General features: G+C 40.6%; 1 protein-coding gene across 1 annotated transcript in view; it reads right to left on the bottom strand.

Moving 5' to 3' along the window:
• Positions 1–4131: 4131 nt before the first annotated feature.
• Positions 4132–17410, bottom strand: part of RBM27 (RNA binding motif protein 27) — a 52584-nt gene continuing 39305 nt past the window's right edge. The window contains exons 19-21 of the mRNA XM_048489965.1: positions 11877–11963; positions 11264–11374; positions 4132–8012 (exon numbers count right to left, since the gene is read on the bottom strand). Of these exons, the coding sequence (XP_048345922.1) occupies positions 7926–8012; positions 11264–11374; positions 11877–11963 (285 nt within the window). The 3' untranslated portion in view covers positions 4132–7925. The remainder of the gene's footprint in view (positions 8013–11263; positions 11375–11876; positions 11964–17410) is intronic.

Below are 17410 nucleotides of genomic sequence, written 5' to 3'. Positions count from 1 at the left end.
ATCAGTTCATTTGCCAGAGCAATAGGGGTGCATTTTTTTCCCTTCCCCAAAATGTCCCCCTGTGAACAGCTTTTCACTCTTTCATTTTTCTTCTCCTTTACGAATTGCTTTCCTGCATGTGCAGGGTCAGTTTTGTAACTGTCTCTTCCAAAGGTCACAATTTTTAGTGTCTTCTGTGGTAAGGTTCTTTGCCTGCAGGTCTTCATTGATTGTGTCCATCCACCATTTTTTGGGTCTGCCACGTGGGCGGCATCCACCAGGTTCAAGGTGCAGGGCTGTCTTTGCTACGGATGTTTCCTCACGGTGCATGACGTGGCCATACCACCTTAGCCATGCCTGTTTCATGTACTGGTCAATTGGTGTTATTTTAAGTCTTTGCCGCATGTCATCATTCAGCACATGGTCGAACAGCGTCAGGTTTAGCATCCATCGAAGCATCCTCATTTCCATAACATGAAGGGCTTGTTCATGTTTTCTTGTTGCTGGCCAACATTCGGCTCCGAATTTTCACTCTTTCTTTTCACTCTTTCATTAAAGAGTACAAAAATTATTAAAAAGCTGTATGTACATTTTTGAAACAGGAATGATCATGAAAGGCACCTGTTTTTTCTCAGCACATAGTACCTTCACCTGTACTCCTGTCTCAAGTCTATTCAGAACATTTCTTGAATCCAAGGAGCCCGATGTGGCTAACATAACTCCCATCAGTTCAGATTTAAGAGATAAACATTTATTTTTTTCTTATGTGGAAAACCTGAAGGAGCTGGATATAACAGTAAATGGATTACTATTCAAAAGGCCTAGATTAGGCAACATTAAGATATTTATTTTTAAATTTATACCCCCACCTATATACCAGATCTCTAGGCAGCACATTAAAACATCCCCATTAAAACATCAAGGAGCCGCGTGGTTTAGTGGTTGCTTGCACTGCCACTCACACGGTCAGGAGTTCGAGCCCCCTGTGGGTCAGATATCCTGGCAGCTGGCTCATGGTCAACTCAACCATCCATCCATCCATCTCTTGGTTGGTAAATGAGTACCTAGCTCATAGCTAGGGGGTAAAGAATAGCCGGGGGAAAGCAATGGCAAACTACCCCACAAAAGCGGCTTGCCTATAAAATCACTGCTCGCAGTGGTACCCCAGGGTCGGACACGACTGAAGGGGAAACTTTACCTTTTATTAAAACATCACAACATAGAAAAGTTAAAATCTCAAGCCTACCTCAACCTTATCCCCCCCAACTAGTAGCATCATAGAGGGGACATCCAGGTAGACCTCTATGGGGAAATTGTTTCAAAGCCTGGGGGCAATCACAGAAAAAGCCCTCCCACACACGTCTGCCCCCCATATCTTTGGAGGGGCAGGTACCACAAGAATAGCATCCCCTTGAAACCTCAGTGCCCAGGCAGGTACATATGGGTGTAGGCATTACTTTAAGTAGGCAGGACCCAAACCAGTTCGGGCTTTATTATGCTAATGTCAGCACTTTGAATTGGGCACAGAAGCGAATTAGGAGCCAGTGCAGTTCCTTGAGGACCAGTATGATGTGAGTATGACCAGATGTACAAGCAAGCAGTCTAGCTGGAGCACTCACGGGGATGTCCGGGGACAAATGACCCAGGCGCTCACCATGGGAGTCATGTGGGGGACGCAAAATCACACAATTGTGCCCCTCCCCTCCCTGGCTTGCTCTCATGAGCTCTCTGTTTCACTCTCTATATAAAAAAACTTCACTCAGCTAGGTATTTATATCTCCCCAAGCAGCAAACCTTTCAAGTTATGGTGAGTCTTGATTTCATTGTACACAGTTTCCCAGCATTCTCAGGGCATCTGCAAATCACTATTTTGTAATTTGTCCTCAACCCTTTCTGCCCCTCCAAAAAGATATTTTCCCCAAACTGTCCCCCAGCATCCTCAAAGCCTGCATGCAAATGAGCCTTCTTCTCATTCGCTCTCATTCACTTTCAGATTTGATTTTGCCTCATGGGTGGCGGGGGGGGGGGGAGAGAAAAGGCTGGGATAGAGCCAGGAGAGTGTAGAAGAGATCAAACATGCCCTTCTGAAAACTGCACGGGTTAAGTGTTAAACGAAAAGATCTTTTAGAGAGGCTTCTACAAAAGGGGGCTAATTGGAGCAAAAGACATTTTACCTGTTGTCTTCCAGCATAAGCACAGTATGATATCTGTGAATTATATGAATCTCATAAATGCTAGAATGCATCCAGCCATGAAACTTGAACAATTGAACCTACAGTTTTAATTAGTAGTATTTTTATATTATGCTATTAAATGGAGTTGCATCTTTTCGAGCATGATATAGATCCCCAAAGTATAGATTACAGATCACAATAAGTTGTGCAGCTAACAGTGGCCAGAACAGATGAGCAGAAGTCCTGCATATTGCTGGCCTATGGTATTGGCACTTGGGAGATCAAATATTTAAATACATCATCATGTAAGAACCACAATTCCAAATCTCCCTGCTAAACAGTACATTAGGAGGAAAAGCTAACAAACTTCTTCCTGACATTTGAGAGAAGCATTCACTCTCTCTACTGCAGCTTATAGAGCTCAGGAACAGATGCATCACCTGGTGGCTTATCATCTAGTTTACAATGCCTCTCTAAGCCCATTAACTTCAACTGCTCCTCAAAAAGAGAGCAATGCTATCCAGAACAGAGATTCCTTAATACCCAGGTCAATCCTTCCATGGACCAGCAGCATTCCTGTCTTGTCAGGATTCAGTTACTCACATCCCCACCCCCCCAAATGGCCTCTAAGCATCAGTTAAGAGTTCCTACAAACTCCCTTAGATGTTGGAAGCATGAGGTGAGAATTGAACGTAATCAGCATATCAATGAAAGATCAGCTCAGTTCTTCGGATGATCTTATCCAGCTGACTCATGTACATTTTAAAAAGAACGGGGAACAGAATCCTGTGTGACTCAAAAGACCCAGTACCATTCTCTGAAACATACCTTCCAGATAAGGCTGAAACCACCAAAAAAAAAAAGATGTTTCCCAAGCCAAATTCCAAAATGTGATCCAAAAGAATATCATGATCAATGGTTCTGAAAGCTGCTAAGAGGTCCAAATGAATCAGCAGGATTGCACTTGCCCATCAATATCCTAGGGCAGGTCATGCACCAGGGAACCAAGGCTGTTCCAGTCCTATTCTCATGCCTGAAGCCAGACTGGAAAGGATCCCAGTAATTCACTTCATCCAAAGAATAATAGAGTTCTTCAGCAATTATGAGGTCAATCATAGTACATATAAGGTTTACTTATAATTACTATACCAAATGCCTGAAGTGTTAATTGGAATTGCAACAGTGATATGGATTGTAAATAATTTACTTTAAATAGCAATTGCCCCCCCTTCCCTATTTAATAATGGGGTGCCATTACAGTTTCAATATGAAGTGCATAGCAATTAACTTATATTAGAAAGCACAGAACTGATTTCAGGTTGCTTGGGCTTGGATTCTAAGCAGTATGAGGGAGGCCATGCTTGAGGAAGGCAACTTTTCCACCTTTTCCTTCCCATTGCAGCTTTCTGTGAACCTGGATACTCTCCCTGCACCCCCCTCACGCCTCAGAACCAGCACATGAGACCAAAGAAATTTACAGTAAGAGAGTGCATCAGCAAAAATCACTCTCCTGCCCTCTACAGGTGACAATGCTGTTTTGCCAACAGAACACACTTAGGATCCATATCTTTATTTTAAAATGGGTTTCACTGCTAAGCATCTTCTTTGGCACCTAATAACTGGGGTGGAAGAGCTGAAAGGGTTGTAGGCACACAAGGATTTTCCTTAAAGTGCCCTGGAGAGGATGCTCCCAAATTACTGAGGTGGGGATGGAGGACTCTAAGGGAAGTTCACAGGGAGCTATAAACTCCTGAAGTATACATGTCCATTCAGATCCAAGACTGGATTATTTATCTATTTCTATAGAGATACCCAACTCCTGAGCATGTAGTGATTATAGGAAAAACATTTTCTTCCCAATTCCTTTTCAACTATCATATTCCCCACCCCCCAGCCACACACACACATATACAAGGTACAAGACTGTACAAGCATTCATACTAATATACATACCAAAAGAAACCAAGTGATACAGTTCTTTTGTGGTAATTTTTTTTGGAATGGTTATTAAATTTTTCCAAATTTCAATTTAAATCATTTATGCCTTTTTTAAAAATTTTGAACCATTCCATATTCTCTCTTTATTGCAAAAAGACAACATGCATCTTAGAAATTCAGATTGTAATCAATAAAACAAACATTACATGTATGAATTTAAATGTATAAACAGTTAGAAATTCAACAATATCTCCTAATATACTATTACACGTTCACAATTTTATAAAAACTATAATACAAGTTTACTGTACATTGAGAGGAATTTAATATTCCTTTTCACATGATTTTGTTAAAAATCACTGAAGCATCTCTATTGTATGTGGCCATATATTTTCAAACCAGTTTTCAGGTGCTGCATGTTTAATATTCCAGGATTTATAAAACAGAAGAAAACAAAATATTTCACACCAGACAGCTTATACAGTAGTAATACAAGTAAGCTTTAGAGGGTGATTCACTGACCAACTGACACTTGAATTCTTCTCATTTTCTATCAGTTCTACACACTCTTCAGTGGTCCATAAGGCATAATTCTAGAATGGTAACATTTTATTTTAAATTGACGTATAGTTCTGAAGTTACGTGGAAGATATAGTTGACATTTAATTATGCTAAGTCTTTACAGCTTGTGAAGGTGGAAATTATATTTTCACAGCAACTAAAAATAAAGTGTTACTCAAAATCACCTACCTAAAACATACAAATGGTGTCCAACTAACTCCTAATACAGGGAGATCCGTAGCAATGTCAAAAGGAAGGTCACTTTGAACTAGTTTTTGCCTTCTCCTCTGTATTAACCGAATTACCACCCTACTGCCCATCACTTACATTTCCAGTAACACAATAGTATGCTTTCAATATGTGAGTTCAGGGGCACAACTCATTTTTGTGCTTCAGGGCAAAGAAATCACATTTAAGATGTCACTAGAGGATTAATGTAAGCCAACATATCCTTAAAAAACCCTCATTAAACACCTTTCCCCTCAGCCCCTGTATTTCATCCACAACCAAAGAAGCCAACACTTATGAACAAGGACATTTGTCCTTTTTTGAACAGTGTGCTAACAAAATTTTAAAAACCATATGAAAAGGAATCCCATCCGATCTGTGTCAAAGGCTACTGAAATTTCTCTTATATCTTCATTCACTCCTTGAGGTCTTCCGCATACAAAAATACAAGAATTCTTATGGAAATCTAGATGCTGGTAGTTTTAGTACACAAAAAAGCAAAATATTTACAAAATTATACAGCTTTAAGAAAATCCCTGTACAATATATATATATATATATATGTATATATATATGTGTGTGTGTATATATATAGAAATCCTTTGTTCCCTCTATCATGTGTTTAAACCATCCAGACCCAACCACTTTGCTGTGATGGCTCAAATCATAAGCTGAGCCACAGACATTCCAAAAACATTCCAGACCACAGGAGAAGAGCAAGGCTTTGTATATTAGATGTACAACAATCGTGCTTTTTTTGTAAAAAAAATCTTCATTCACTGAGATTCAACATTAGGAGGAATGTAGCAATCTAGAAAACAAAGATCTTCATGTGAAGGGGGGAAAATCTCTTAAAATTAAATTTTTCTCCAAGAACCTAAATTGATAATAGATTGGCTTTCACAAACCACAAGAATAAAGAAACCAAATGGAGAGGAAGAACAGAAAAAATATGCCCGAATTCATGTAATGTCACATCCAGACTTTGTTAATTTACTACTACTGGTAAGTAAGAGTGAATCAAGTATCAGCTGTGCTATTACATCTGAACATAAAAACCTCTGAAGGAAGAAATTAATATTTTTCCAGTTTGCTTGCGCCCATGTTTTAGTATCAGAAGAGCAAAAAACAAAGGGAGGTACAGTGTCAAGAGGCTAACATCCACAGGGTCACCGCACCTATGCTGCTATAGAAGTAAACCTTTTAGCACTGTAGTGAGCAAAGTAAAATTTAATAAATAAGTGAACAAAGTGCAAAGTCAAAATACAATATCAACAATAATCACAAGTCTTCATACCTCAACACCAATTCCTGGTACGGACCAGTCACTTCTTTACAAACTTCAGTGTTACTTTGCTCCAAATTAAATACTTGATCCAATTTTGGCCATTTCACAGGCTCCAAGGGAGGCTAAGAGAGCTTGTGAAATGGCTGCCGAGGATGAAGTCGCTCATCGCAAGAGAGAATAAAGAGGTAAAGAAACTATTGCCTGGAAAAGTTAGAAATGCAGCATCTCTCAGGTGGATGGAACAAAAGTTCTTCACATTTGATCAAGTTATTTCATTCGGAGGAGAGTACCGCTGAAGTTGATAAAGAAGTGGCTGATCTGTACCAGGAATTGGCATTAGATGTATGCAGATTTGTGATTATTGTTGATATTGTATTTTGACCTTGTACTTTGTTTACTTATTTATTAAATTACACTTTGGTCACAGTAGTGCTAAAATGTTTCCTTCTATATCAGCATAGGTATGGTGACACTGTGGATATTAGTATCAGCAGAGTTCATACCATTTTTGCTCCATTTCTTCACATCTTAATGTTCAGAATGCAAGTGGCATTGCATGCCTCCTCACATAACATAGTGCTACTGTGTATAGAGTACAGTACAGAGGTACTAAGAATGAAGGGGAAAGATCCACTGGGTAAAACATTTAGGTTTCAGGGCAACACAATGGGCGTGAATATCTAGGCTTCTGGTAAGTCTCCATCAGAATCAGCACAATGTCCTATTTGGTGCTTTAAAAAAGAAGATAAAATCAAATGCACAAAAAGAGGCATCGAAGATATTCATCATCCCATTTGTCTTTCTTCAACCACAGTTTTAACATCCAGTAGAGAGTTCAGCATTATATCATCCCATGTACTTGGCCTTTGTGGGCTAGAGGCAGTAACTTTCTTGGAATACTGCACAGACTTGGACTAAAACATTTAAAATAATTAATTCAATCATGGAGTTAGGACAGTGTGTTTCAATGGCTGGGGAGTACTAAAAATGTCTAAGCCCATTTCCCAATACTGGCAGTGGGTGCTCTTCACCAAAAACGGTTCACTTCAATGTCGTTTGTGCCAGATGCCTACTTTTGTTCTGCCAAAAGTGAAATTCACAGAACCCAAATTCAACTGAACCCAAAATCAATCAAATAGATTGACCTAATTCTGAGAATTAAATTGAGAATATTATTAAAATATTATGATAGGACTCAACAGTGCTCAAAATAACTAGACGGAATACAACACAGTGGACTTGGGCTGGGCAGCCTTGCCCTATAATCCCTTCAGTCACATTACGCGCAATTCTTGATGGCTTACAAACACAGAAGTGGAATTGAATTAAAGGTAAATAGCACATCACCAAATGAAAGAACTTGGTTGAATGATCAGATTCAAGGCAATGCTTATATATAAATGAATTTCACCCACATCTCTCATCTGAGAGTGTATTATTAAATAAAACTTGTAAAGGTAATTGATAATAAAATAATCCATATTTTAAAAATAGAATGGACACAAGTTGGGCTTGAAAGGCTAAAGATGAAATGTATCAGAGGATCACAACCATCTTTATAGTTCTGTATAAGTTTGGGCCTTTGGCTGATCTAATGTAATGGCTACTTCTTTGCCAAGTTCATGTATGAAACTCACACTTGCTCTAAGAAAAGAAAAACAAAACAAAACAGATTTTTGGCTCACTCACTTCCTTTAAATAATTTTAAAAAGTTTTAGTTTGAACAGTTCTAAAACTATATGATTTAATTTCAAGTTTCATCTTCTCCAAGAACGAGATTCATCTTCATCTTCATCATCGTCATCATCATCTTCAGGCAAAAATAAATCTGAAGTTTCTGTCTCCTGGGTAAAGACAAAAGATAATGTAGTTTCAGAAAAATTACAGTACCATGAAATACGGTAGGCAAAAAGCAAAATTTTGGTCTAACCTAAGCTTCCCAGTATATTTTCATATGGGTAAAGCTGTTTTAAATAGGTATCCCATGATCAAATGACACATTACAGTAATGAGTAGGTGGTAATCAGAGTTGGGCAATTGATTCTAAATGCTGTAAAGTGGTCACACTTGTCCATCAATTGATCAGTGCTTGCAAGTTACTGAATACAAGCAGAACAGATTGGTTCTAGAGTAAATAAAAGCCCAGCTGGATCAGACCAATGGCCCATCTAGTTCAACTTTCTTTGTCACACAGTGGTCAACCAGTAGCCCTGGAAGTCCAACAGAAGTCAATGGCTGAGAAACTCCTGATATTTTCTCCTAGCCAACCCAGAAGTTTGCTGCCTCTGACTATGGTGGTTCCTTTCATTCCCCTCATGGCCAGCAGCTGTTCACAGACCTATCCTCCATCAATCTGTCTCATCCCCTTTAAAGCCATCTATGCTCACAGCTATTATTATGTCCACTGGCAATGAATTCCACAGTTTAATTAGTCATTGAGTAAAGAAGCATCTCCTTTTGTTTGTCTATCAAGCTAATTGGGTCACACATTATTATTATTATTATTATTATTATTATTATTATAAATACAGGGCAGCCAGGTATCACTGTCAGTGTTGGTCTACATCACCATCGAGCCCCAGCCAGGGGCCTAGGATGTTGTGACGTATCGGCGAAGGATGTTTGCGGAGCCCAGCAGCACGGCTTTTTGAAGTTGACAGATGTTGATTTTGTCAATGTTAATTTGTTTCAAGTGCTGCCCCAGGTCTTTTGGGACAGATTATTATTATTATGGTAGATTTCACAGCTGCCAGATCTTTAGCTGGTTGTTGGCCTTCATTACAATTCTATTATTATTATTATTTATTTGGATTTCGTAGAGCGCCTCATCCCCGGAGGGTTCTAGGCAGTTTACAACACAACACATAATATCCAACAATCATTTAAAACACAATTACAAGCCTTAAAATCAATAGCAGCGTACAGAATCCTAAAAAGAAGAAGAAGAGTTTGGATTTATATCCCCCCTTTCTCTCCTGTAGGAGACTCAAAGGGGCTTACAATCTCCTTGCCCTTCCCCCCTCACAACAAACACCCTGTGAGGTGGGTGGGGCTGTGAGAGCTCCGAAAAGCTGTGACTAGCCCAAGGTCACCCAGCTGGCGTGTGTAAGAGTGCACAGGCTAATCTGAATTCCCCAGATAAGCCTCCACAGCTCAAGCGGCAGAGCGGAGAATCAAACCCGGTTCCTCCAGATTAGATACATGAGCTCTTAACCTCCTATGCCACTGCTGCTCAAATTCCCTATGAGTGGCGCCTGGTCCCAAGCCTAGTATTCTAGTATTATGACAGAGGATGAAAAAGCTCTACTTTCTCTAGCCTATGAACAACCTTCATCATGCCTCCCCTATGATGCAGCTGCAATTTAAACTGATCCAGGTTCATTACCAGCTTTGTTGAAGTGTACATCCCACGTCAGCAACTGCCCCCATGGATTGTTATTTTGGTTCAGACACATAATGTACTTTACTTCGTTTTCAAATCATGAGAGTTCTCCTGAAGGAGAGCATTATGGTGATGTCTGCAATTTCTGTGAATGTCCCACTTGAGAAACATTTCCCTCCTCTCCCTATGCAGCATCCCCATGCTGTTTGAGTACCCAGACCCTGAGGAGAAGCTGTTCAAGTAAAACAGGCACTGTAGGACACGGGAAAGATCCATTATGTGAACAAAGTTTCATCTGCAGTTTTTTTAAACCCATCCAAATGAGAGGTCAAGAGATGGATGTCTTACTGTTCTCCAGTTATTATAAGATTACTGCAATAATTTTAATGTCTGTGTGACTTTAAACTGAGAACTAGTTGGAGAGAGAAAGGGGGGTGAGAGGGGGGTGATATGATTGGTTGATTCAAGTGTGTATTTGTGGGAGGGCTGTGCTGGACTGGCAGAAGGTGACAGGATTTCAGAGTGGAAGGACTGGGATTGTCAAAGAGAGAGTTAGTATGAGCATGGCATAATGTGTTGGGGCTTCTGAGTGAAAGACCGAACCAGTAAAAGCTCTGTGTGAGCAAACGCTAGTGAGTGTGTCAGGGTTTCTATGTGAGAAGTCATAGAGTGTCAAAGATCTGTAACAGAGTGAGAAAGTCAGAGCCTCGATAAACTGTTAGACAAAATAAAGAAAGAGTCTGAGAGAACTACAAGAGAAGCTGTCATAAAGTGTCAGAGTGAATTTATGTTGAATTTATGTTGAATGAAGTTCTCAAATTGGTTGCCTCAATTTCATTTTATAAATATTTTGCTTGAAACCTTGAAGTTACCAATTATAAATAAAATATTACTTTGAAGAAACACTGGATTCTCACCCTATTTTCCTTAGAACCACATAAGCTATCCACTCTGCCTTATAAGCTTGAACACACTATCAAAAGGATATAAAGGGTTTTTTAAAGTTTTTTGGGGGGTGGGAACTTATATTCCTGATGGCAGCTACCATATGGGGAAGAATTAAGGGAACAAATATTAGTTGGCACTTATACTTATTTATACCTGGTAAAGTGGAATGGGATCATATATGCAAAACTGAATCATGGGGATTTCATAAAGGCTCATTCCGCACATGCAGAATAATGCACTTTCAAACTGCTTTCAGTGCTCCTTGAAGCTGTGCGGAATAGCAAAATCCACTTGCAAACAGTTGTAAAAATGGTTTGAAAATGCATTATTTTGCGTGTGCGGAAGGGGCCTAACTTTGTATACAAGAATAACAATAACTCTGGATTGCATAATGTCTTATGCTTTTTGCCTCACACTGCTAAGAACTCCTGAAAATACAAAATGGCTATACACTTTACAAATACACCTGTGCTTTAATTGGTTGTTTGGCTGTATGAGGTAATGCAGGTGACTTCAGACCAAAAAAGTTTCCTTTTAGAGCTTCAGGAATGAGAATTTTGTAAATCAGGCAAGAAAAGATACTTAGCTATATTCCACTATTTTAACAAAGAGTTAAACTAGAGCTAAATTTTCTAGTAATCCTATCAAATGTACATTAGAAATAGTGTAACAATAAGAGAACTAAACCAGTCAATAAGCTTTCTTAATTGTGTATCCTCCCGTCCAGAAACAATGACAAACTACTCCAGTAAATTATTCCAATACCTCTTCCTTTGGCTCTTCCTCCTCAGTTTCAGCAGACACAGAAGGTACCTTGGGTTTGTGCCATGATATCTGAAGTTGTCGGTCTTTGAACTTTAATCCCTGGTTAGCAGCCTAAAATAGGATATTTCAGAAAATGACACCTATGCATGTAATCTGGTGAGAAAATCAGTGACAATACGCTGTCTGTTTGAGCATTCAAAGAAGCTCCGAATTCTTCACCAGAAATCTTTATAACAATTGTTACTGGCACATTCTTTCTTTCTGAATTACTGAGTGCATCATTATTCATTTGCTGAATTATAAACTTGAATAATCTTAGAAACAGCCCACAATCATACAAGTTAAACGAGTGTTGTTTAAAAAAACTTTGTACTGAAGCCAAACAGGAAAACTGCTTATATTAACCATGACACATCCAATAATATCCATTAACTGACAGTAACTTAACTACATTCAGTATGATGAATGTTTAGCCTAAATATTAAACCAGCACCATCTCTTCAGAACTTGAGTAAAACTGACTACACCTGCCTGCTCAGAGCAAGTGAGAAGATTAACCCATTCTAACACCTTCCGCCAATGGAGCATGCTGACTATTCATAACGTTACTTACAATTTCAGCTTCAGTACGGGATTTGAATGTCAGAACAACACTTAAAGGAGAGTCTTCTTCATGAAAGCCTTCGATATCTCCAAATTGCTGTAAGACACATCATATGCATGTTTTACTATGCAGCAGTAATAAAAGGTAACATGCTTCCCTTAAGACTGTTTTGATGGAAAAGAATGTGCAGAAGGGAAAGACTTGGTGAAAGAGAAAAATGTCAGGTAGTACTGTACTCATAAAAGCTAAATTCTAAAAGTATGCAGAAGGTCTGGATTTTTACCAGAAAACTGATTTGTGTATTATAGCATACCAACACAATTAATTCCAGAAACCATTCAGTGATTTCCCGGTTACTTGACCATTAAGGTATTTTAAAACAAAAGGCCAATTTGTACAGTGAGCCAAAACAGTAGTTATGAAGAGACAAATGTATTTGTCTTGACTCCATAAAGCTCATCATTCAAAGCCGTGTACATGGATTCTGTTGCTATTTGACTGAAATACAAAATGAAGATTATTATAATCCTATATGACTTCACACTTCTCAGCTTCCAATGAACTCCTAAATTGCCTTTTATGTTTCCAAGTTTAAACAGTAGTTTGCGAGGTTGGTGTCAGAGTTATTTAGTGGGAAACTACTTCCAGCACTCATGTGCTATGCTGAATATTCCAAGTATTGAAAGACTAGTCAAAGTTCACCACTTACAGGTTTGCAGGGGAAGCTAAGAGATCTGGCATCTCTATTTGGAACTCCTGCCCTTAACACATGGTATCTGTTGGAAAGGTACAACTCCCAAAGCTTAATGCAGGAAGTGAGGCTTAAAAACAGTACTTTCTGGTGGACCAAGTGCGAACAGCAGGAACGCAACAATCAGCACTTCAGGAAATATTCAGTTACGGCAGCATGCTTCTACAACGTTTAGCAAAATATCTGAAGACCAGAAACAAGACAAGGTTTTTGCAAATGAATGAAGTTGATGGTCTCAACTGGGAAGATCTTTGATCCCACTATAAACTATATATCATTACAAATTAGACCAGAAGTGACAATGATGCATTTAGAATAATTTGGTTCCTACCCTGGTGATTTCTCATTTAGTAACATGTTTTGTCGATCCATAACACAAGTTAACTGAATATAAATTGAAGAGCAAACTAAAAACAGGAAAGTATGTATTCCATGTAGACCATTACTTTACTATATAGTAGTAACATAATAATATAGTATTAAGACTATATAAATGTTACATCAAGAATATCTCACAAGATGTTAGATTGTGTAACTTTCGAATACCAACTTTTTATGATTGTTGCTTCAGATTAGTTTGTTTTTTCTCCTCCCACCTCAGAGAAATACAGCGCTGCACTTACCTGCAACTGTAGTTCATTAAGCGGGTTCCTGTGCAGGAATACATTGGGACTGCAAATGTGTGCAGGTCAGCCACGGTAGGAATAGAAAGCTTTTCTTCTTGTCTAGCTGAATAAAGGCACACACTCACTCCTTCTCCCCCATAACTGAAGATGGGAAATATTCCCACCTTAACTTCATGTGGCAAGAGGAGGGAGAGGAGTGCCTTCCCTCAGACTTTCCACTGCCCCCACAGTTGAAATACTCTCAAGATGTAGAGTGACCAAATTCAAAAACAGCCCACGGTGGGGTTGGAGGGATGTGTGCCTACACAGGAAGCCTCTTGATGAATTACAGTTACAAGTAAGTGCAATACTGTATTCCATCTTTGTGGGTTCACAGTGAAGTCCCACATTGGGAGAGTAGCAAGCTTAATCACCTTGGAGATGAGTATGTGGCTGTCTATTTGAACAAAGTCTGCAACACGGTTCTCCCAACAGCAGCATCAGTATGAATCAACATTCATGAACGTCACTGGGGAAGAGCACATGGCTGTCCTGTAGATGTCAACAATACTGATATTGGAACTCCACGCAGCTAATGCAGTCTGCCCTTTTGTGGAATGGGCGCAAACCCCCCAATGGACATTGGATCTTTGCTAACTCACAGGCCCAAGTTATGGACTTGGTCATCCATCTGGAAAGTGTTTGCGTAGTAACTTTATGGTCCTTATGATGGCCACTGAAACAAATAAAAAGATCTTGCAGAACTGAACTGTTCTATTTATGTAAAACACCAGTGCTCTGAGAAGGTCCAGGGAATGGAGAGTGATCTCCACAGGTGTTGAAGGAGATGGGAAAAAGGTAGATAAAACAATATCTTGGTCCAAATAAAAGGCCAAGACAACTTTTGGGAGGTATCCCACACTTATTCTTGTGAAACTTTTCCCACTGCAAAGCCTGCAATGGCCATGAGAAAGACAGTCTTATAGGACAGCAGATGCAATCCGCGTTTAGACATGGGCTCAAACAGTGCCAATCAACAGGGCTAACGCTAGAATGAGACTCCACTGAGGCATAGGCTACTTAACAGAGAGCAAGTGTTCTGAAGTCCCTTAAGGAACCTTTTGGAGAAGGGGTGGGCAAACAAGGAGGAAGAACCAAGACCTAGATGAAAGGCAGATAAATGAACTTTAACGGAGGCTGCAGAAAGGTCTGAGTCCAAAAGAATCAGTAGGTACTCATACTTCAGTCAACGAACAATATTCAGAAACAATCCCTTTGTCTTTAAAGCAGTGAACAAATCTGTCCCACTTGTAAGAATAAGACCTCTGGGTAGAGGGCTTTGTGGATGACAACAACACGTTTCTTAATCTTTCAAACCAATCGATAATTGACATATGAGCCATTCTGAAGAGATGGCATGTCATGGTGACATAATAGGCTAGCCTTGAGGAGGTTGCGTATCAGAGGAAACGAGTGGCATATGATCCCAAACATGGTCCTGAGAACTGGAAACCATGGTCAACTGCTCCAGTAAGCCGTAGGATCGCACTTTTGTTAGCACTTTGTTGAGGAGGACAAATGAAGATAAAACATACAGGAGATGCCTGCTACGCATACCTACACAAGCCTGCCCAGAGACCCTGTCCCAGATCCTGCCTGGGAGCAATGCATCACACATTTGGAATTCTGCAGCAAAGTGAACAAATCGATTCTCACTTCTCAAAGACAGCTGCTAAATAAAATAGATTGAGGGGCCAGTCCTGATGGGAAGTCATTTTTGGCTCAATCTGCAATCAAATTGTGCTGGCTAGCGATGTGGATGGCTAGAATGATTGATGGTGGATAGCCCAATGCCAAATCAGGTTGGCTTTCCTGCACAGACGTGTTGACACTGTCCCACCCTGCTTGTTGATATAATACTGGGTGGTCATATTGTCTGTGCCAATTTGAATGCTCTTCCTGACCAGGATGTCTGAAAATGAAACAAGAGCAAACCTTACCACTCTTAACTCAAGGAACCTAATATGGGGAGATTGCTCACAGGGGGACCGTAAACCCTGGTAGTACAACCTATTACAGGTGGAAATCATCCATAGCAGACACTACAGTGAGTTCACATATGATCTCCTCTGGAGAGAATGAAAAAGCAGCAGACTCATTTCTTGAGTCCAAAGGCTCAGATAAGTGACCCAATCTGAATGGTCCCTAGAATAAGAATGTCTCGGTATTGAAAACCAGTGACACATAAGAATATCTCGGTGAAACAACTGGAGTTGATGATAGATGCTGAGAAGAGGCATTTGTTTGGGAACAACGTGCTGCCAATGACTGAAGAGGTTCCAATGACTGCTCTGAAAACTGTCAATACCAGGGAGGCCTTGGAGGCCTTGACCTTGGAGGCCTTGACCAGGGAGGCCTTGACCATGCCTGGCTGATCTGGGTGGTGAATGCCAAAGGGGAACTATTCTACCTGTCATAGGACTGATGAGGAGATGAGCAACAGTGCCCCGAAGAATGCTTTGAAATCGAAGGATGATCATGCATTGGGGAGTGATATGGGGAACAAATGATGGAGAGTGACTGATCAAACTCTAGGGATGTCAGAACTGATCCTCTGGAACTGAAGATAGTGTTCCCTAGTCATTAGCTCTTCTACTAGCCTGAGTGTAGGCTGAGGACACAGGTGACGTCATTTGCACCACTCCCTTTTCCCACTGTTTCCACAGATGGGCTGGAAACTGCACATATGGTGGGTAGGAATAAGGATACTGTGGCCAAGGACCTGCAGAAGGTGCAGTGAATTGTGCAGCAGGTGCAATGGATGGCAGATTTGGAAGAACTGTCTGCAGAGCTAGGACTTGAGAGTCTTCCCCACAGAAAGGGGACTGTGGAATCTCAACTGCATCATCATCCAAATGAAACAGGATGAATTTGAAGATCCTCTGCTAAAGGAGCCCAGGTGGGGCTTACACTTTTAACAGAAGAAAGTCTGGATGAAGATCGGCTGCGCCCCAGCGGGGATCAACTTTTGCACATAGAACAAAGAGGAGACGCATATGGATTTACTAAGTCAGAAGACAAGTCAGATCGGCTCTGAGAAGTCGATTGGTGGTCAGATATCGATTGGTGCCAAGATGAAGATCGTTGCTATGAAGAAGGCAAAGACTGATGTTGAATGATGTCGGTAGAGATGGAGTGTGCTGGCAAGTAGGAGTGCTCCCAGGTGATTGGCGCTGACGAGAACAAGATGAATGGGGCCTCAAAGGAGAGGAGTTGAACCCCCTTTGGGACTCCTGCCCCTCAAGGAAATTGGGACAGGCGACTCTGAGGGTGAAGGAAGATGGGGATTTTTATCCCAGAAATTTTCAGGACTGGGGACCCTGGTCACTTGATTTTGTGATCCCCTTTGTCAGTTTGCTTTGTTTTACTGTCCTTCAGGAGAGGTGGCTCAGAAGTGGCTCTGGTAGTTTGGGTTGAGGAGATGAACTTCCCAGGACCCACAGGAGTGGAAAATGACGAGGGAGAACAGGTAGATTGGGACCCTTCCCTTGGAGGAGCCAGGGCACGCTTGTAGAGAGCTGCCTTAACCTGAGAGACCCTACCTTGCTGCTTCAGGAATCAAGGCCGTGCAGACCTTACAGGACGATGGAATGTGGACCTCACTGAGACAAAGCAGGCACTCTCTGTGAGGACTGGATTTTGCCATTTTGGCTCCACACGACAAGCACTTCTTAAAAAGCGCCAAGTCCTCCTCAGGCTCCATTCTCGAAGATAATGTTTCTTTAAAAGAAGAAATAGTCCAACTTCCAGTCAGCAAAGACTGGTAGCTAGAGTAATGATTCCTTTCACTGTGGCAGTGAAAGAAGAACTGCAGGAAAGGCACACCTCCCCTTTCCCTCACATGATGTTTAGGTAGGAATATTTCCCACCTTTGGCTGTAGGGAAGGGGGAGTGAGTGCCTTTATTTAGCTAGAGAAGAAGAAAAGCTATCTATTCCTACCATGGCTGGATTGCACACATGCTGGTCCCAATATGGGACTGCACAATGAACCCACAAAGATTAACCAGATCTTTTCTGTGAGTCACATGCAGCCAAGTAACGGAAATTCTAGTAAGTAGCTGTTTAGAAGGCAAACAAGTCAATAGAAGGAGTAATGCTACACTTAATCGGATCATGAGGATGATAG

Source organism: Sphaerodactylus townsendi, linkage group LG03 (assembly GCF_021028975.2).
Source record: "Sphaerodactylus townsendi isolate TG3544 linkage group LG03, MPM_Stown_v2.3, whole genome shotgun sequence".
Taxonomy (NCBI): domain Eukaryota; kingdom Metazoa; phylum Chordata; class Lepidosauria; order Squamata; family Sphaerodactylidae; genus Sphaerodactylus; species Sphaerodactylus townsendi.
Note: the sequence above shows the minus strand (reverse complement) of the source record. Positions and strands in the feature narration are given on the sequence as shown.